General features: G+C 41.3%; 1 protein-coding gene across 1 annotated transcript in view; it reads right to left on the bottom strand.

The window, feature by feature from the left end:
- The window catches only part of LOC126240234 (ras-GEF domain-containing family member 1B-like), a 298,263-nt gene that overhangs the window by 152,451 nt on the left and 124,697 nt on the right, over window positions 1–21,115 (bottom strand). The window contains exons 4-5 of the mRNA XM_049947910.1: window positions 8,563–8,793; window positions 4,898–5,041 (exon numbers count right to left, since the gene is read on the bottom strand). Coding sequence (XP_049803867.1) covers window positions 4,898–5,041; window positions 8,563–8,793 — 375 coding nt within the window. The remainder of the gene's footprint in view (window positions 1–4,897; window positions 5,042–8,562; window positions 8,794–21,115) is intronic.

Here is a 21,115-nt window from a genome sequence, read left to right as displayed (position 1 = left end):
GGCATTACGCCGGCTTTCACCGCAATGACGCGCCGCGGCGTATGACGTTCCGCAGGCAGACAGCGAAACACATCGCGAAACTGAAATTGAGGCGTTGTCGGAAGCGAATGGTGACAGCTTTCCGCTGATCGCGATTCGCTGCGCATCAGTGTGCGAACTGCAGCTGGTCCCCGGGTGATGCGGCAAACTGCTCGTAAGTAATTCAGAAGGCATGCAGACTGTAGCTGGCGACCATAGTCTGCGCCACTAGTGTCAAGGGAAATGCACGCACGTGTATTATATACCGGGCACCACGTGTTACAAGCATCGCATAACAGCAGGAAGCTCTAACGGCATTTCTGCCTGTCCAGTGTAAATGTCCTCCCCCCGCTAGCCTCTCACTTACATTTGAGCCCACATATTGTTAGGTACCACGTCAGGCACACCACAACTGAGTCCTCAGTGTCATCCGCCAACTTGGGCGAATGCTGTTGCATCTACTGTAACGACAACTGTACATATAATAATTTTTTTCTTTATGAATTTCTCTAAATTAGTGTGAAAAATGGTTGATTTAATTTCTTGCTCTTTTCGTGATGTTAAAGAAACTGTGAGTAACTTTTGAAATGAATATTATTAATTATATTACATTTCAAATGATGTGATAATCAAAAGAAAGTGTACTTAATGTTAAAACTATTGTAAAATATGGAAATTGTAATTTAAACACTTGGTCCATACGTAGGTAATGCATTAGGATATGTGTAGTAGAAAACCTGTGGTGAATACCCTACCTGTAGGGGAGCGGGAAAAGGTGGAGGCAGGCGAGCGCGGGAAAACGCACACTGGGCGCGGTGCGGCACAACGGGCTCAGTAGTCAGTCGGAGGCGAGCATCAGTAAGAGTCGGAGTTGTGAATCGGTCAGAGGAACACGTACTGTACCGAGGAGGCTACCCAGGAAAAGTGGATTCCATTGAGCCTCGGATGAACCGATTCCGACGACTACTTGGCATGGCTATATTCTGAGGCACAAAATTGGAAAGATTACGACGCTAAGAAGATGGAAAGTGCCTATGTAGCGTGAGCCTTAGCCGCGCTTGTATGTGTGCCGTGCTGCCCGCTATCTCGCTGCCCGCCAACCGCCGCACCGACTTGCACAGGTCAAACATTTATTTCATCTTTAGAAGTGTATTTGTGTGGACCAGTGTCGAAAATGTTTCTAACCGTTCAATAATAACGTGACTTTTACCAGAATTGCCTTAGCCATGACTTATCCTGATCACTGACCTAGACAGGATCCTTACCTCGTATTGTGCAACCCGAGTATCCTGAACTGAAAGTTTATAATTAGTGTAAATGAGAATTATCAGCAGTCAAACTTTTGCTATAAAGAAATTTAAAAGTTCTGTGAATTATTGCAAATGTTGGTAAAGGACAAAAGTATGACTAAACTGAAAGAGAGTTTTTTGAATTGAGTTAGCGATGCTATTTAATTAACTTGAGACAGAACTAATGACAGTTAAATTATTCAGAAGTAAGACAAAAGAGTAGTTATCCATTGATTGAAAAATTTGAGTGTTAATTTGCCTTTTAGTACTTAACAGTTTCAGTATAACGACCATAACAGTTTCAGGGCCCCCCCCCCCTTCTCTTGTTCATTATTTCAAACCTTGAAATGTGCTGATCATATTTGACCAGTAAATTTAAGTCCTTTATTGAACCTAAGTGTATTACTGTTGTTTTCCCAATTTTAATAGTGACATTGTATGTGTGTTTTCAAAACTGTGCACTCTAGGAAAAAAATGGTTCAAATGGCTCTGAGCACTATGGGACTCAACTGCTGAGGTCATTAGTCCCCTAGAACTTAGAACTAGTTAAACCTAACTAACCTAAGGACATCACAAACATCCATGCCCGAGGCAGGATTCGAACCTGCGACCGTAGCGGTCTTGCGGTTCCAGACTGCAGCGCCTTTAACCGCACGGTCTAGGAAAATCTATGCCCGATTTCAGTCTGATCAATATACGAAATGCAGTTCGTAATAATCATTGCTGCGTGGTGTTGTGTGAATTTAGCTCGTCCAAATTAGTACAAAAAGAGAAAGCTTTAGTTCAGTGGATTTTTCCGGGTCCAAACTTTGCCATATAAAGCATCATTACTACGTGTTACTATGCTTGTACATGCACCCACTTGTACAAGGAAAAGCTCACTCATTGCCTAAGTAGGCTGGCGACCGAATCATTAATTATAGGTAGCATCTACTGTGTATACTTCTTGTCCATGTGAACGAGCAATTATACTTTACATATGCTTGATGAATCACTGTAGTTATTGACTGATTACAAGTCCGATCTTGCTTCTATTAGGTACACGCGGTCAATTGATGTACTAAAATCCTTGTTTATAAGGTGAAGCCCGTGAACTTATTACAGTACAGGCTTTATAGAGCTAACGCACGTCCGTTTAAGGGCGAATGCTGTTGCATCTACAACGTACTATGTACAGTATAGCCACCCTATGTCTCTGGGCAGGCCGTGATCTGCCTGATATTATTTTAGTAATTTTGTAGGGAAAAATTTAATAAAATTAACCGTGGCATTTATGTTAAGCTCCAGGCACATCGCACTTTGCATGTAGGTGAATTATGTGCAGATAATTTGTTACATTAGATATTGGGAATGTAATCTGAATTAATTAAATATCTTTCGAAGGTAATCTCGATCACTTACTCATCCAGTTGGGCTCAAACTACACCCATCGCCTACCTCAACAAGAAATATAATTCACCACGTTACGTAGTGAGTCACAAACTGGTCGAGATTACTTGGTCAATATTAATAAGACTGTACAAATCGCTGCTACATTGCTTCAAACGTATCAGCTTCAATGATGTACGCTTCATTTCTGAAGCCAGGGGATTTCTGAAGCCAGGGGATTGAGATCAGCTGATTTTGGAGGCCTCGGCTTAGGCCCTGCTCGAACTATGGACCTTCAGCCATGTTGGCGTTTTTGATATCGTCTCATGGTGCAGCAAAATCTGCCAGTGTCCCATCAGGCATGTACCACATACTCTAATATTGCACAAAGGGAAAATCCGCATGGGACCCTGGAATATTCACCCCCGCACAAACGGAAGTTACACTCGTCCATAAATAAGCGTATTTCTTGGTAGAATGTGTGGCCCAATGACACAGTCCCTAATCGCGCATTCAATTGGAAACCCTGCTGATCAGGTGACTCCGTCAACGGCATAAAGGTTTACTTAAACTTTAAGCCTACTTGCAAGGGCGACCGCCCCCACTGGACATCACCGATTTCGCACAGATTTATGGTAAAGGCAAGTCATGGCCAGAAATGAAAGTGACAGAAGCGTTTAGAGAAAATACCATTTCTGGCGCGCGTCGGTAGAGTTGTGACCAGTTGATGTTAACGTAGTTTCCAGACAGCAGTTGGCGCTGCGGGAAGAGTAGAGTTAATCGAAAGGTCGTACGGTCAAGTCCCTACTTCGAAATATTTTATGTTCAGTTTCTACGTTACTTCACTGCAAGTAAATCGAAATAATGCTCAATCTATTGTATTTATTAACATTTTCATAAAACGTATGAAAAGGGAAGGCAAAGGAAAACTTAAGTTTGGAAATAGATTCCCAAGGGAGGATTATACTTGCAGAGTCCACAAGGACTCTGCTAATAATGTCCAAGAAGGGCTCGTAATTAAAGTGTACAGGTACATATGCGGCATTTTTAACGTGTACAAGATGGCAAGGAAATTACTGCTTCCTCTGCTCTTGCGATGAATATCACCCTTGCAGGTGCAAACTATTATCTGTAATATAGTAAGAGTATCTATTTTATATACGAAGTACTCACGTACGTCTCACAACCGTTTCTAGAAATTTATTTGTAATCTAAACTTTCCTTCTGCCTTTCCTTTTCATGACTTAAGAAATTATTTCTAAATTCAAAACACTGAACATTACTTCTGTTTATTTGCAGTATAAATAACATACGACTACGAAAAAAAAAGGTTCATTTTATGTACTCGACCCGACAGCACTCGGATTTCCGTTGTGTACTCTTTCCGATGCTTCAACCGCTTCCTGGATACTGCATTGACATAATGGCTGACGTATCGCCCGACCCGCCCCGAAAATGCTATTTGTGGCACTCCGCACCACAGTCGGTAAAACTGAACCCTTATGGGATCACTTTGTTGTCTGTCTATCTGTCTGTCTGACCGACTTTCCAAAACCCTCTTTCTCAGGAATGCGTGGACGTACAAAGTTGAAATTTCCGTCTCATATTGAGGTCTACGGTCACTTGGCGATGTAAAAACAAGTGAAGTTCCTAAGTTAATGCAAGCAGGCGGTCACAGGAGAGATTTTTGTATTGTCCAGAAAGGTGGTTTTTTTAGCTCATGAGTAACATGCCAGGGCAATACTGTGCGCCGTGCGCCTCCAAATGAGAATCCGTTTTGGACTTAACTCACTGAAAGGGTCTGCCTGAGAATAATCAGAGTAAATCATTAATAAATATGTTGAAAATTGACTGTACTTGAGCCTATTGTCTCTGACAGACTAACGGAGATTGCAGAGCACGCGGAAGGCGGTCGAATGAATTAGTCTTTTAGCTGGAGTAGATAACTGCTCGCCTGTCATTGTTGAACACATTTATTTATCATCTTTGAGCGGTTATTCAGAAAGTGTGTGGAACTGCCGCCAAAATAAATTACGCCTTGATGAGAACCGTTTTCGTATTGCTGGAAGTCAATAGAGTACCACACCCCCAGAACAACTTTGAGACATGCCACTGCTCCTGGTGAGTAAGCCACCCGTTGGTAAACGCTAGGAAGTGTGGCAGCTGGTCAAGGTGAGTTCTTGAGTGCGAACAGCGTAGCGCCTGCGAAAGCAGGTACTCACCGTCTTCTTGAGGCGAGACACTGGCGACATGTTGAGGCCGGCGATGATGGCCATCAGCGAGTTGAAGTTGCCGATGTTGAAGCACTCGCGCGCCACCTCGATCCAGTACTCCATCACCTTGACGCGCTGCTTCTTCTTCACGTGCTGCACACCAAGGAGAAAAAAGACACAAATGGCACTGATGTCTGCTGACATGGTTGTTTTATAACTGTCTCTAAAGTCTTACATAAGCTTTCAACGTCTGCATCAACGTGTGCAAACAGACGGAATGTGAAGCAGTGTGTGACTCAAAAAAAAAAAAAAAAAAGTGACTACTTTTGCTATGTCTTGGAGAAGACCATTCGTGAACGGGAGAAAGAATTGGAAGGAACTGCTCAACTAAGAATGTAATGGAGGAACCAGAACGTTATGAAGATCAACTGCCTTGCATTCACCGACTATCTCGCGGTCATGTCTAGGAACATTAATAAACCTACAAAGGTGATAAATATACTAAAACCGCAATAGGAAAAAAACTGTTTCCTAATTTTCATTGCAAAACACAATACATAACAAACAGCAAAGCCGCCCCTTGTTACTTTTAACACAAGGGATAATAAGATAGAAACAGGAGATAACTTTAAATATCTTTGTGGAAATAGTACAAACGAAAACTATCAAAAGAGATGAAAACATCAGGTGACAAAGGACGATCAATGTTTTTTTTTTCAGAATATATACCTTATATACAAAAGAAAATCCAAATTAAAGTGAGCTCAACGAAGACTTTACAACACTGTGATTAAAATAGTGTCTGCATTCCAGGCACAATCACAGGTATTTCAGCACTAAGAGAAAACCAGATATTCGAGAGAAAGAGCATCCGTGAGATCATGGGTCCAACGAATCTTAATGGATGGTATCGACCTCTTGATAAAGTGCGTACCGGTTAGATCTCGCAAAACGTGAACCACAGGATGTGAAACAAACGGCAAAAAGTAAGAAATATTTCCCTGGAAAGACGTGTAGTACATTTATGGATATGCTAGTATCGAATATTGTTCTTTCTCCAAGACACTTTCCCTCAATCAAACTGCTCATGTTTGTAGAAACAATCCAGTTCACAGACATGATACACTAGAAGTTCGTCAAGATGTCAGAATTATGCTGTTACGTTCACATCAGTCATAAGGCCACAGGGCATTAAAATACGGAATTATTTTTATACTAAAGACGGTGTTTCATGTATTTATCGTGAATAACAATAATAATAACAACAATAATAAAGTGAGAAAATGGAGGTGATCACATTACGATAATGAAATCAGACAGAATTGCAAGGGAGAGTAGACAATTTTATGAAAGCAGAAGTGAACCCAAAACAGACACCATGTAAAGGATCGCAGAAGTAAAAAATAATGTAAGATTGGCATTGGTCAAACAAGAAGATATCGACAACAGCGAAATTATTCCATCCAAATTTCAATACCGGAAACTGACTAGGACGGAAAAGAGGAGACAATCAGAGCAGCTTAGTCTGAAACGACAAAATCAGCTCATGACAAAAACTAGTAATAAATGTGGATATAAGAACGGCATTATCCCTCATATTTCGCAGACAGCTCTAGTCCAGTTGGCGAACGACGGCGGTTCACGCAGGTTAGCTACTGCCGTGTTGTCCATCCTAAGCACCGATTATGGCACGTACATACACGTGTTCTGCGCTTCAAGAAAGCTTGTATCCTGCAAATCCTCTCGGTGGCTTATGAAAAATTTCTGTCTTACCGCCACTATCAGCGATGACAACTCGCTAGAAATGGAATAAAAATACACTAATTGACTAAACAACAGACTACTATCAGGTTTAACGTTCGTATTGGCTACGACATTCACAGCAGGGCGCTCAGAACATTACTGCAAGCTCATTGGCTGTCGCAGAATGCGTGACGTGGATGCGCAGGACGAACCTAAACTCGATTCCCATCGTTCGTGACTCCGACTGCAGTGAAGGAACATGCAGAAAATATTTTTAACAATAGGACACGATCGAAAGCAAATGTGATACAGCTGAACTAATACGTTACCGTGCTAACATCACATAAAATGTTTGGGTGCTAAATATTCGTCAAAACGGATATAGCAACGCTGATAGAAGCTCAGAAAAGAATAATGCAACGAAGAAAACTTCGAAAATTTTAATTCAAGGAGACTGAAAATACGACGAAATTCTTCGAGAGGATAATAAGCGAACACAGGAATCCGTTCAGGGTCCAACATTACTTGTAGGAATCAGAACGTCTGGCATACGTTTGGCAGTGTCTAGTAGTAATGTAGCGAATCATATACTGATGAGAGGATGCACACAACTAGAACACCATACACAATCCTGTCAACTCGCCAAGTCGACCGTTGCATAGCACAGATTAAAAACTGGCCTCCACGTGGACTATGAAAACTCTAAGGTACACCAATATTTCTCTTTTTTCTGGAACTATTGGCTAAAAGAAGTAGCAAAGAGTTGAGCAGAAACTGAAAAACAAACACAGCTGACTTCATCTTGGCAAAGAACGGGGTCTTGCGCATCGGCATAGTGACGGAGGAATCGGACCCAGTGAAAGTGCGGCAACAACTGAATTACCGGCAACAACTGAATTACCAAAACACTGCACCGCTCCCCCACTACGGCGTCAGCCATCGTGGAGTGGGGTTACGGTGGCGAATGTAAAAGAACGCCCCAATGGACAAACCCATCACTCCTCAGGATTTACCTGAAGATGATAGCAACTGCCATGGCGAAGAATTCGACTAACGTTCCAGTCTACCCAAGAATAATTTAAATTATTTATTTATCAGGAAAATAAACATTTGCATATTAAGTAAAGTAATAAGAAGTAGGAGAACTAAGAACAAGGGGAAACTTAACATCAGGATTGATGGTCACAAAGAAGATGAAAACAGACAATCACTGGGAAAAAAAGGAATTCTTGGCCAAAAGAAGTCTACTAGTGTCAAACAAAGGTTTTAATTAGAGGAAGAAATTTCTGAGAATATACATTTGGACCACAGCACTGTATGGTAGTGAAACATGGACTGTGGGAAAACTGGATCAGAAGAGAATCAAAGCATTTGAGATGTGGTGCTACAGACGAATGTTGAAAATTAGGTGTACTGACAAAGTAAGCAAAGAGGATGTTCTGCACAGAATCGGAGAGGAATGTAATATGAGGAAAATAGTGACAAAGAGAAGGACGGGATGATAGGACATCTGTTAAGATATCAGGGAATGACTTCCATGGTACTAGAGGGAGCTGTAAAGAGCAAAAATTGTAGAGGAAGACAGAGATTGGAATACATGCACCAAATAACTGAGGATGTAGGTTACAAGCGCTACTCTGAACTGAAGAGGTTAGCACAAGACAGGAATTCGTGGTGGGCCGCATTAAACCAGTCAGAAGACTGAGGATTAAAAAAAAAAAAAAGGTCTGTTTCGTTCCTGTAGACTCAGGTGACTGAGAATGATTATTTGTGACAGAGACTGGTGGTAAATTAAAGTAATTCACGTCAGCAGTTTTCTTTATGTACTTGACGGCTGTGTGGCACTGTTTATCGAAAGTACAGCAGCGACACTGGTACGCTACTAATGTACTCTGGTCACGCAGTTGCGCAGTAAGAGGGAGGCCACTTACCTTGCACACTTCGGTGGCGACGAAGTAGGACAGCCTGTTGAACCACTGCACGTACGACTCGAGGTTGCGCGTCTTCTTCATGTCCTTGAACGATGTCTCCAGATGGGGGTTCTCCTTGGCGAAGGCCTGCACGAACTCCTCGGGACCGATGTACGACAGCCTCTCCAGTTCCACGTGCGTCAGCTGCTGCGCCAGCACCAGCGGCGACGGACACAGCTCCGTGATGTCCAGCTGGAGACACAAATAAAATCATGTCTAGCTGACAATGCAAGCACGTCAGCTGCTGCAAATTATCCAGCCGCCAACACAAGGCAGACAGCTGCTGCGCTAAGCACCAGCGGCGACGGACACGGCACCGTGATGTCCAGCTGCAGACACAAACACAATCATGTCCAGCTGGCAACGCAAGCATGAGGTAGTCAGCTACTGCACCAGTATCAGCGGCGATGGAGGCAGCCCCATGATGTCCAGCTACCAACCCAAGCACAACCATGCCTTGCTGCCATCTTAAGGGGGCTAGGACGACAAACTTGCCGACTTGGAGCAGGAGAGGCACCACACGACATTTTAATTTCCACTGTCTATACTTTTACAAATAAATTCATGAAACTTTATGAACACGACCACGAAGGATTCAGGATTCAAACTCATAGCAATGTAAGTTCTAAAGTATAACAAAATAAATTTTTTTACATGTGAAATTTCATCATTTTTTCACTTACTATTGGCTGCATTTGTTGCTATAGGTACACTTTTCTTCACAAGCAAGAGAGATTCTTCGATGAATTTTGCACAGCATACAAACCATACTTACAGGTGTATGAAACTCTAGAATTTATTTAATTAATGAGAAAATAAGTGAGCTGTTACATTTTAAACTTCATGTTTAAAAAAAACTCAAATTTTATGGTTAATCATCTCGATTTTTAGCACAGTTTTTATTAGATTTGGAAAATTCTAGAGTTTCATACACCTGTAAGTATAGTTTGTATGTTGTACAAAATTCATCGAAGAATCTCCCTTACTTATGAAGTAAAGTGCACCTATAGCAACGAATGCAGCCAATAGTAAGTGAAAAAATGATGACATTTCACATGTAAAGAAAATATATTTTGTTATATTTTTGAACTTCCACTGCTATAAGCGTGAATTCTGAACCCTTCCTGGTTATGCTGACAAAGTTTTATGAATTTATTTCTAAAAGTATAGACAGTGGAAATTAAAATGTCATGTGGGGTCTCTCCTGCTCCAAGTCGGCCAGTTTGCCGTCCTACCCCCCTTAAGAACAAGCGAGTATGCTGCTGCAATGTGACCAACAGCCAGAACAACAGCCAACTTGCCAGACAGATATTATCAATAAGTCAATAACGCCCTCTCTTTTGAGCATCCATGGAATGGCGTCTATGTCAAATTGTAACGCCGGAAATGCATATCCTCGTATTTCCATCTACTGTACTATAATTTTTTTTCCTTATTTTGTTACCTGAATATATGACGTTTCTGTGTCTTTGTATATTGTAATTGTTTTACTATTTGTATATATTTGCATTTATGTCGATGTATAATTGGTTTGTTGTGTAAAGATTATTTGTATTTTTACGCTGGGTCTGGCCTAGGGAAACTACGCTATCGAACCATTACATCGATAGGTCGTGTGGAGAACCAAAGTGTTTAGGATCTTTGGTAGTGTTAACTCTGCCGCGTGGAGCGCGGGCAGAGCAGGGGGAGTCTGGCTGGGGTGGTGCAGTGGAGCAGGTGTGTTGTGTGAAGCTCCCGCGAGTTGCCGCGCTTTCGGGGTTTGGCAGCATGTAATTGCGCTCGACTTGCGATGATAGTTTCTGACATGGTATCGCGGACGGGAAGCATTAGCTGGCGCACATCAAGAGCCCGTTTCGTCTGGTGACCGTGTCGAGAAGAAGGCGCGCCAACATCCAGCTTCTGCAACAGCGACGGCCGACAATGAGTGACTGTCGTCACCTCCTCGATCGACGGCTTCAAACCTTCAATCAGCCAACAAGGAAGACTGGAAGCACGTAAAGTTTTAGAACTGTATGGCAGACCTCAGCTTTTCAAACTTTCAAAATTGTTGCATCACCAAATTACAGCAACTTAGCATGAACCTTTGTTGCTCATTGTCCCAATTGCATTGCCAAGCAGGGTCCCTTTCTTTTCCGAAGTGAGCCCGAGTGTCGTTGAAATTCAAACGCCAGCATCATTCGATTTCACTGCTTTAATTTCAAAGTTCAGTTAAGGTATTCATAGCTGGCTACAATATTTAGATTACACAAGCACAAATTAAGAGTGCGAGTTTTGTTACCGTATTTTAGCTTACCTGTGACTGCAGCTCAGCTTGGTACCTAGTAAATTTTACTATTGTTAATTGTTCAGAATCATTTCATTCAAGTTCAAAGTTAAATCTCTTATTTCTAAATTGCGTATATTCAAGCAGCTTTTGAAATGATTGTTGAGGTAGTCCAAGACTAACCGTATTTTACTGAATTTCGATGTGCTTCAGAAAGAAAGCTCACTATTAACTTCAGTCACTAAATTAACTTTCGATTTTCCGGTTTTGTTAATTCTTTTGCTAAATTAAGTCAGAGTGTAGCGAAATTTATTACTTCTGACAAACTTTCAGTTTTCACACTACACGTGTCATTTAGATGTAACCCTTTCCTCCCTCTTTACCGACAGATTAACTTCGGTGACGATTGCTTTTCCCAAATTTTCATTAGGTACACCCGGTTTAATTTTTCACTGTCATTAAGGTCGATAAGTGAGGGGGAGGTTACAAAATGAGCGAGGTAGCGCAATGGAAAGATACTGGACTCACATTTTCACATTTGAAAGGACTGGTTGAAATCGTGAACTATCTCGATTAAAATATTTTTTCTTCTCCAAGCATATATCACGGAAAATTCGAGTACTTAAAAGAAAAATTAAAACAGTTACAAGTGTACTGTAGTTTCCTTCGAAAATCATTTTATTTGTCACGGTCGCTAAGTAAGCGCAGTTACAGTATTAGTAGTTTACGGAATATGTATTGCCATCCTCAGATCCATAAAACCTGGCCGTGCTAGTTACATCATGTAGCGCTTACACTACACTGTCACGTCTGTCACTTGAGTATTACACAATGCACATAAAAAAGTTGACCTTTTCTACTTCTGCTGAAGGCAACACATATTGCTTGAACTAGTAATCCAATAATTGTGTTAATATATGGATGTTGGCAAATAAATTGGTTTCCAAAAGAAAAACTACAGTACAAAATTATATCTCGCCTCCTGCACTGAACGATTATGCCAGGTAACCATGACAGTCATCTGTGTCAGTCACTTTTATTTTCTTCCATTACCCATTTCAAGGATTGGCACCCTAGCTTCAAGTGGATCAGTGCTCTACAGGAGTATTTCTGCTCCTGTATGTAGCCAGTTACGAGCCCTACGCTCCATTTTGAAGATGTGCCAGTAGGTTACATACACACACTTGTATTACGGCAAAACGCATGTTACCACCTGACAATGGCTCGGGAGCACTCTGCTGATGCTCGTGGCGATCGGTGTGGCTGGCTGGACATCAGCGACGGCGAGGCTGACTACGTGCTGTTGCCCACTTACTTATTAAAATGTGGTTGAATAAGTGAGGTGATAAGACCGCTCATAGGTGTATAAAAACCCTGTGGCAGTTAACTTCCACGCCTATACAGAAGAAACGATCAAAGCTTTTAAACTCTACTGATAGATGGATGTAGCTGTACCTTTGCGCTAAGCAATACAGTGTAAGTGTTCACAGCAGTAATATTTTGGGTTTATGGTAAACGCTCTAGCTGCAAATTATCTCCAACTAGCCGAAGCTGAGTCTGATGTTCCAAAAAAAACAGTTGCGATGTTGTGACAGGGATATGAGAAAAAGAGGAACAGATGTTCAAGTAAAGGTCAGGGCGGTGGAGCATTTCCCTGTCGGATGACAACGTTTCTCCTCCAACGACTGATTCAAGCCGATCGTCGCATTCATGTGAATCAAATTGCACACAAACCCTTGTAGTCTATAACTTGCACAACACACTGCACTAACGAAAGACGTATTGCCGCTGGGTACCTCTGCAACTTTTCACTCATAAAAAGCGTATGGGTTTGCCTCCCCAGCAGTTATTGCGGTATTATGCGGAGGCATTCCTGCACCGTGTCGTCATTAGAGAGGAAAAGTGGGTACCTGTCACCTAAAACGAAGGCGGCGTCAATGCCAAAGTGACTTCCGCTCTCCTTCCTCCCACCTCTCTCCCCCTCCCCAAAAATTTCAAAGCAATGGTATCCATGAAGGAAGCACTTCAGGGGCTCTCATGATATGTTGCCAGCTATTGTACCACGCTGGAACGGTTACAGGAGGCGATTCAGAGGAGAGAACGTGGGTTGATCTCGAAAGGATTGGTTGGTTGGTTTTGGGAAAGGAGACCAGACAGCGTGGTCATCGGTCTCATCGGATTACGGAAGGATGGGGAAGGAAGTCGGCCGTGCCCTTTCAGAGGAACCATCCCGGCATTTGCCTGGAGTGATTTAGGGAGATCTCGAAAGGAGTCGTGTTGTTATAATAGAATGCCCTACCAGATAGGGGCCGGAAAATGCATTTTCGATGAACTGTAATGAAACAGCCTGGATCTCGCATCAGTGTGATTTATAGCTCTTCTAACCGTCGTCGTCAATTCAGAACCGATTCTGAAGTTCAGGAGGAAGCTTTCGTTAAGTGGCTCCTAGACCTGCAGCTTGACTTTTTTTTCATTGGTTTCCACGGAGTGTCTTATCAACGGAAAAAGTCGTTACAAAGTCACGGTGACACTGTGCAAAAGTAATGTGCACCAGCGTCTTAGTAACTGTGTATCTCTTTGATTTCACGAATAAACCTTTATAAACCTTTTCTCACAGAGGAAGTGTTGACTAAATTTTTGAACCACCCTCGTCGATAGGAAGAGAATGAGATATGACTGTTGTGTAGAAACAAACCTAGTTTATTTCTAACTTTTTAAAAGCAAAAATACAATATACAAAGTACGGTGGAAATCGGTCCATACCTCCCAGAATCGTATGTTACCACTTGCCCACCATCACCACTACGAGCCCTACAAGTAGGGTTGCCTTACCCCAACATTAACTGTGTCCTGTACAAAGCGAAACAAGTCTAGTGACGCTTTTAAAATTCATACAAGGGCAGCGCATAGCAGAGAAAATTTTCATTTTTTCTTGGTGTGCCCAGCAACAGAATATTAAGGAAGCCGAGGTAGGAAGTGACTGAAGCGTACTGGTATGGAGAAACGAGAGAAGATAACTTTTCCAGCCTCCACAGTTTATTCTGCAGGACCTCGCACACTTCAAGACTTTTACATTATAGACAACGTCGGCACTTGCTTCTCTGCAGGTTAAAGAGCAACGTCAATTTTTTTTCGCTCTAAGCACACACTCCCTTAGCGCCGGGCTGTTAAATAAAGGAAGACCAGGCCTCGCAGCTGAGACGGGCCTTGTTTGACGAGAATCTCGCTCATTAATGTCCAGCCTGCCCGAGGGCGACGGCGGGCTAATCAATTAGCCCCGCCGTTCCGGCCCGCCGAGCTGGAACGCAATCCGCTAAAAATACGGAGATAAAGTGAATCTTCGTCCCGTCATTAAAGGGCACTCGGCGCGACTCCTTCCGAACCGGCGCTGTAGGGTCCAGCAGCTGAGCGTCAGTTGGGTTGCAGCTGGACGTTCAACGCCGGTGCGGCTTTTGGCCCCATCAGTTTACTCAAATCTTAGTGAGGTCAGTAGTGTGAAGCTTTAGTGCGAGTTACGAAGACCAGTCGAGTGAGACCTGAAGGGACAAGGCGTTCGTCACTCAAAGGATGCGGCTGGCTCAACGACTGACGAAGGGAAGATGGCTTTAGATCGGGGAACGCCCGATATTCTACAACCAACTCGATCGGATATTTTAATAAGAACAACGGACAAGCATTTTCCTTGCTGCCTCTCTCCACGGCATATTACATTTGAATTGGCACACAGATCTGGCTCGTATCATATCTCCATGCTACGTGGCGTAGTGAAATTTCTTTAAAGGTCATGTTACGCAGTTCATACAGCTCTCTCATCATTCTTCTGAATGGGCGCCGAGGGAGGAGCACATCAGTATTTGTAGTCCAATAGTTAATTTCTATTAACACCCCTTTCATTGCTCTCTCTCTCTCTCTCTCTCTCTCTCTCTCTCTCTCTCTCTCTCTATATATATATATATATATATATATATATATATATATATATATAGAGAGAGAGAGAGAGAGAGAGAGAGATCTGTTGGGCTTCGTTATAATGCCTGCATCATCAGCAAAGACCACAATTTCACAAATTGTGGGCTTTGCTGATGATGCAGGCACTATAACGAAGCCCAACAGAGCCGCAACAACAGAACGAACAATAAATGAAATATTCAAAAATATTATTTATGTGGTCTCGGTAAACGGTCTGTCAGTTAACTTAGAAGGAAACACACATACACACAGACACACACACAGACACACACACAAGCGCGCGTGCGCGCGCGCGTTAAAATTTCGTGGGTTTGTGCATAGATCACAACAATTGGAAATAACGTATCATAGACCTTCTCAATAGCTCCAGCCCAACAACATCTACTCTATATGTAAATGCTGAGTTTCGTTCTAAAAAATCGTAAATGTTGCTTACATTGCATACTTTCATTCTCTGATGTCATATGGAATATTTTATTGAGTAGTTTCACACGCAGACAAAGGATAATCTCTGCTGCGCCTGTCATCGAAGGTCATGTTGTTTAAGAGTTTGGCATGCTAACAACGATTTTACAATGCATTTACGTTTTTATGAATGATTGTAGTGGAGAAACAGGCACAACTTGGAAACATTAGTAGGAAATCTAACACGACGAACAAAATCAACCTCCATCACGCACACCTTACTCTTGCACAGAAAAGATGCAGATAATAATGTAATAATTGCTGGCAGATAATAGAAATTTCCAAACCAAATTGAAATCATACCTACTTGACAATTCTTTCTACAACAAAGATGAATTTCTGAGCAGACAGTATTATGTGATTGGGTTACATGTATCAAATTAGGTTCTATATTAGTATTAAGACATAAAAATTTTTATCTAAATGGCTAGCATGAAACTATGTTTTCACAGAAAAAAAAGTAACTTATTTATGGACCTACGACACGTTCCTCATCATGGTGAGTCGTTGCGAATATGATCCAAGAAATAGGCAGAAAGCTAGGAAAATAGAAGCAACAAATTTCAAAATGCCACGATCACTTTACTAGAGCATTTCTATAGAGTACTGGTTTCGACGAACTATGCTGCCATCTTCGGAGCTCTAAACGACAGATAAAGTAAACACAAAACTGGATGTGAAATCTCTACATAAAATTTTTACGTAGCTTATGCACTATACCTCCAAGAACAACACTTCGTATCATATAATAAATAGACATTCCAAGCACATTCTTGGCATAGTATGGGTGACGAAAGTAAAGCAATAGATATGTAAAATATTTTACACAGTACATCGAATATACATGCTCACGCTCGCTTACAACCCCTTACAATCAGACTGGTATTAAACATGGGAGATAAACCATTAGCCAATAGGTGTGGCACCATAGTAGTAACAAACTGAATTACAGTTTCTCGTATAAATCCTAACAAAAATATAAAATAAATTCATATACATATGTTTATAATGTAATTATGCAAAGAATAATCCCAAGCAGAATACAAATTTGAAAAAGCAACAACTTAAACTTTAAAAAATATTTTACTTTTTTAAAATATTTGTGAACCTTAAAGAATGTGTTACGTATCCATAATTATCATTCATTGTGTCTTAAGGAATCCAAACGAATGGTATGTAGATGTATCGACAAATAAGTCTTTAAAGCACCACCACACGTTTATGATAAGATACAGTACAGATAGTTCCTATTACAACAGTTTTTCAAAACATTTTACATATTACATTCACAGAAAGGTTGTAGGTGATACGGATTGGGGGTAAGAAATGAAAGAGGAAGCCGCCTGGTAGAATTTTGCACAGAGCATAACTTAATCATGGTTAACACTTGGTTCAAGAATCATGAAAGAAGGTTGTATACATGTAAGAAGCCTGGAGATACTAGAAGGTATCAAATAGATTATATAATGGTAAGAAGGAGATTAAGAAACCAGGTTTTAAATTGTAAGACATTTCCAGGGGCAGATGTGGACTCTGACCACAATCTATTGGTTACGAAGTGTAGATCAAAACTGGAAAAACTACAAAAAGGTGGGAATTTAAGGAGATGGGACCTGGATACACTGCCTAAACCAGAGGTTGTACAGCGTTTCAGGGAGAGCATAAGGGAGCAACTGACAGGAATGGGGGAAAGAAATACATTAGAAGAAGAATGGGTAGCTTTAAGGGATGAAGTAGTGAAGGCAGCAGAGGATCAAGTAGGTAAAAAGACGAGGGCTAGTAGAATTTCTTTGGGTAACAGAAGACATATTGAATTTAATTGATGAAAGGAGAAAATATAAAAATACAGTAAATGAAGCAGGCAAAAAGGAATACAAACGTCTCAAAAATGAGATCAGCAGGAAGTGCAAATTGGCTAACCAGGGATGGCTAGAGGACAAATGTAAGGATGTAGAGGCTTGTCTCACTAGGGGTAAGATAGATACTGCCTACAGGAAAATTAAAGAGACCTTTGGAGAGAAGAGAACCACTTGTATGAATATCAAGAGCTCAGATGGAAACCCAGTTCTAAGCAAAGAAAGGAAGGCAGAAAGGTGGAAGGAGTATATAGAGGGACTATACAAGGGCGATGTACTTGAGGACAATATTGTGGAAATGGAAGAGGATGTAGATAAAGATGAAATGGGAGATACTGCGTGATGAGTTTGACAGAGCACTGAAAGACCTGAGTCGAAACAAGGCCCCGGGAGTAGACAACATTTCATTAGAACTACTGATGGCCTTGGGAGAGCCAGTCATGACAAAACTCTACCATCTGGTGAGCAAGATGTATGAGACAGGCGAAATACCCACAGACTTCAAGAAGAATATAATAATTCCAATCCCAAAGAAAGCAGGTGTTGACAGATGTGAAAATTACCGAACTATCAGTTTAATAAGTCAGAACTGCAAAATACTAACGCGAAATCTTTACAGACGAATGGAAAAACTAGTAGAAGACGACCTTGGGCAAGATCAGTTTGGATTCCGTAGAAATATTGGAACACGTGAGGCAATACTGACCCTACGACCTATATTAGAAGCTAGATTAAGGAAAGGCAATCCTACGTTTCTAGCATTTGTAGACTTAGAGAAAGCTTTCGACAGTGTTGACTGGAATACTCTCTTTCAAATTCTGAAGGTGGCAGGGATAAAATATAGGGAGCGAAAGGCTATTTACAATTTGTACAGAAACCAGATGGCAGTTACACGAGCCGAGGGACATGAAAGAGAAGCAGTGGTTGGGAAGGGAGTGAGACAGGGTTGTAGCCTCTCCCCGATGTTATTCAATCTGTATATTGAGCAAGCAGTAAAGGAAACAAAAGAAAAATTCGGAGAAGGTATTAAAATCCATGGAGAAGAAATAAAAACTTTAAGGTTCGCCGATGACATTGTAATTTTGTCAGAGACAGCAAAGGACTTGGAAGAGCAGTTGAAGGGAATGGATAGTGTCTTGAAAGGAGGATATAAGATGAACATCAACAAAAGCAAAACGAGGATAATGGAATGTAGTCGAATTAAGTCGGGTGATGCTGAGGGAATTAGATTAGGAAATGAGACACTTAAAGTAGTAAAGGAGTTTTGCTATTTGGGGAGCAAAATAACTGATGATGGTCGGAGTAGAGAGGATATAAAATGTAGACTGGCAATGGCAAGGAAAGCGTTTCTGAAGAAGAGAAATTTGTTAACATCGAGTATAGATTTAAGTGTCAGGAAGTCGTTTCTGAAAGTATTTGTATGGAGTGTAGCCATGTACGGAAGTGAAACATGGACGATAACTAGTTTGGACAAGAAGAGAATAGAATCTTTTGAAATGTGGTGCTACAGAAGAATGCTGAAGATTAGATGGGTAGATCACATAACTAATGAGGAGGTATTGAATAGGATTGGGGAGAAGAGAAATTTGTGGCACAACTTGACTACAAGAAGGGATCGGTTGGTAGGACATGTTCTGTGGCATCAAGGGATCACCAATTTAGGATTGGAGGGTAGGGTGGAGGGTAATAATCGTAGAGGGAGACCAAGAGATGAGTACACTAAGCAGATTCAGAAGGATGTAGGTTGCAGTAGGTACTGGGAGATGAAGAAGCTTGCACAGGATAGAGTAGCATGGACAGCTGCATCAAACCAGTCTCAGGACTGAAGACCACAGCAACAGCAACAACATTTTGATATCAATCTAGGTCGCCCCCGCAGTGGAATAATGTTAAGCATATGCAAAAAAGCTAAAGTTAATAAACTAATTTAAACGTATTTAGTGACAAAGTATAGCTGTGAAGTGTGTTCCTTTCTAGGAATTTCAGAATGATGTAATTTGTTGAGGTTAGAAAGAGCACAAGTCTATTAAATTTAAAATAGCGGATCCTCGGATTTCTAATTTCTTTAGTTGATGAGATCCGCTGTACAATGACAAGAAACCTATTCTCGTGAAGATTTCCAATTAAGAGTTTCCTGGTACGGCAACGAAGAGAAAAAAGCATAAATGTACAGAGAATCAAAATCTGTCCAGTGCCAGCTCGCAGGTAACGCATTTAGAGATACATTATCCATATCTACTGATACTTAGAGGGGTTGGGCAAAATATAGAAACAGTACGAGAAACGTACGCTTGAACGCAAGTTCAGATGCTAGCCAAGTCTTCAGGCTGGGCTGTTGTATTTGCCCACGAACGGCATAATTCGTTGAAGGTGTGAGTCAGTGTAAGGACTGTGTTGTCTGCAGTTGTGAGTGCATTATGTCGGAGCTAAGTGAATTGTTGTGTTCGTATGGTGGGTGTTCCCGTAACCAGGGTGGCCGAAATTGTGTGTTGAGTGTTCGTAACAGACGACAGCTCTAAAAGTCACTGCAGAAATGAACGTCGCACTCGCGAATCCTGTCAGCACCCAAACAACATAAATGGAACTCCACAACCAGAGAACTGCAAGGTGAGCCGGATTTCCAACACTACTCTTCATGATGCAAATGCCCGTAACAGGGAAGTTAACTGTAATAGGTACAGATGTACTACACGCAGTACAACCGTGTCTACTACAATTAACTTGAATTTCAGGAATAAATTACAATGTTGTATTTTCAACTTTAGGTCGTCATTTAACATTAATATATATAAGGCGACGATGGATCTGTGACGAAAACGACAACGACAGTCCGTGACTTCTCGTTGTCTTGATTCTAAAACCTGCATGGAAACCGTGCGATGTGTGTGTGTGTGTGTGTATACATGAGTTAACTATCTATGAGAAGAAGCAGATAGGTGTGTGACTCAGTTATGAAAGTTTGCTTCGGTCCAGGAAACTTGCTCGGATAGCCTAAGTGATAGGGCGACCGCTCGCGATAATCAGGAAATGCGGTTTCGAGTCCCGGCCCGGCACAAATTTTCATTTGTCGCTTTACATAGAACGTCTATACCTATCACAGTTAACTTGAACTTTGGGAGTAAATTTCAGTTTAGGAAGAATTTGGAAATTCGTGGTAAGGTCTTATGGCAGCAAACTGCTGAGGTCATCGGTCCCTAAGCTTACACACTACTTAATCTAACTTAAACTAACTTACGCTAAGGACAAAACACAGACACACACACACACACACACACACACACACACACACACAAACACTTACCTAAATTTCATCCTTCCTTAGATTAGTTTGATTTCCTGCGCACTTACGAGCCAAAAATCAAGTGGAAATAATTAATGTTTAAAAGCATTAAACTCATCACATTCGCATAATTTCGCTCAGCTAAATTTTTACTCCAGCTGTGACCAATACATGTAGTCCAAATTTATACGTTTAATAATGCCATAGTGCTGTGTACGACATAAACATTTAACACACATTAAAATGACTCATAATTGTGTCGAATCCGGTTATGTGAATAAAACTACGACATAAATTTGCTCATTTTTATTTCAGTAAACTGCTGAAAAGCGTCGTGTTTAGTGGAAGATACACTGAAATCAGAAATTCTAGAGACAGCCACAACTATCAATAAGTGAGCAGTTCAGGAGTTGGAAACTGAATCGCCACTCAAAGTTGCACCTTTGACGTAGCAAACCTGGGTAAACTTTCACACAGTTCTCTACCTCAGAAGTGTTCATTTCGTTTAATACTTTGCAATATAGTCCACTCTATAGTTACACCGACTACAGAAGCACAGCCAATTTAAACTGATCTCATAATTCCAATGACTACCTAAATCAAATTAACCCAATCACTTCAAGAGTAATAGACACCCGTTACGCAAATACAAATAATTGAACTGTGCTGCGACCAGAGACA

This window comes from Schistocerca nitens, chromosome 1 (assembly GCF_023898315.1).
Source record: "Schistocerca nitens isolate TAMUIC-IGC-003100 chromosome 1, iqSchNite1.1, whole genome shotgun sequence".
NCBI classification, from domain to species: Eukaryota; Metazoa; Arthropoda; class Insecta; order Orthoptera; family Acrididae; genus Schistocerca; species Schistocerca nitens.
This window is presented reverse-complemented; position numbering and strand designations above follow the sequence as displayed.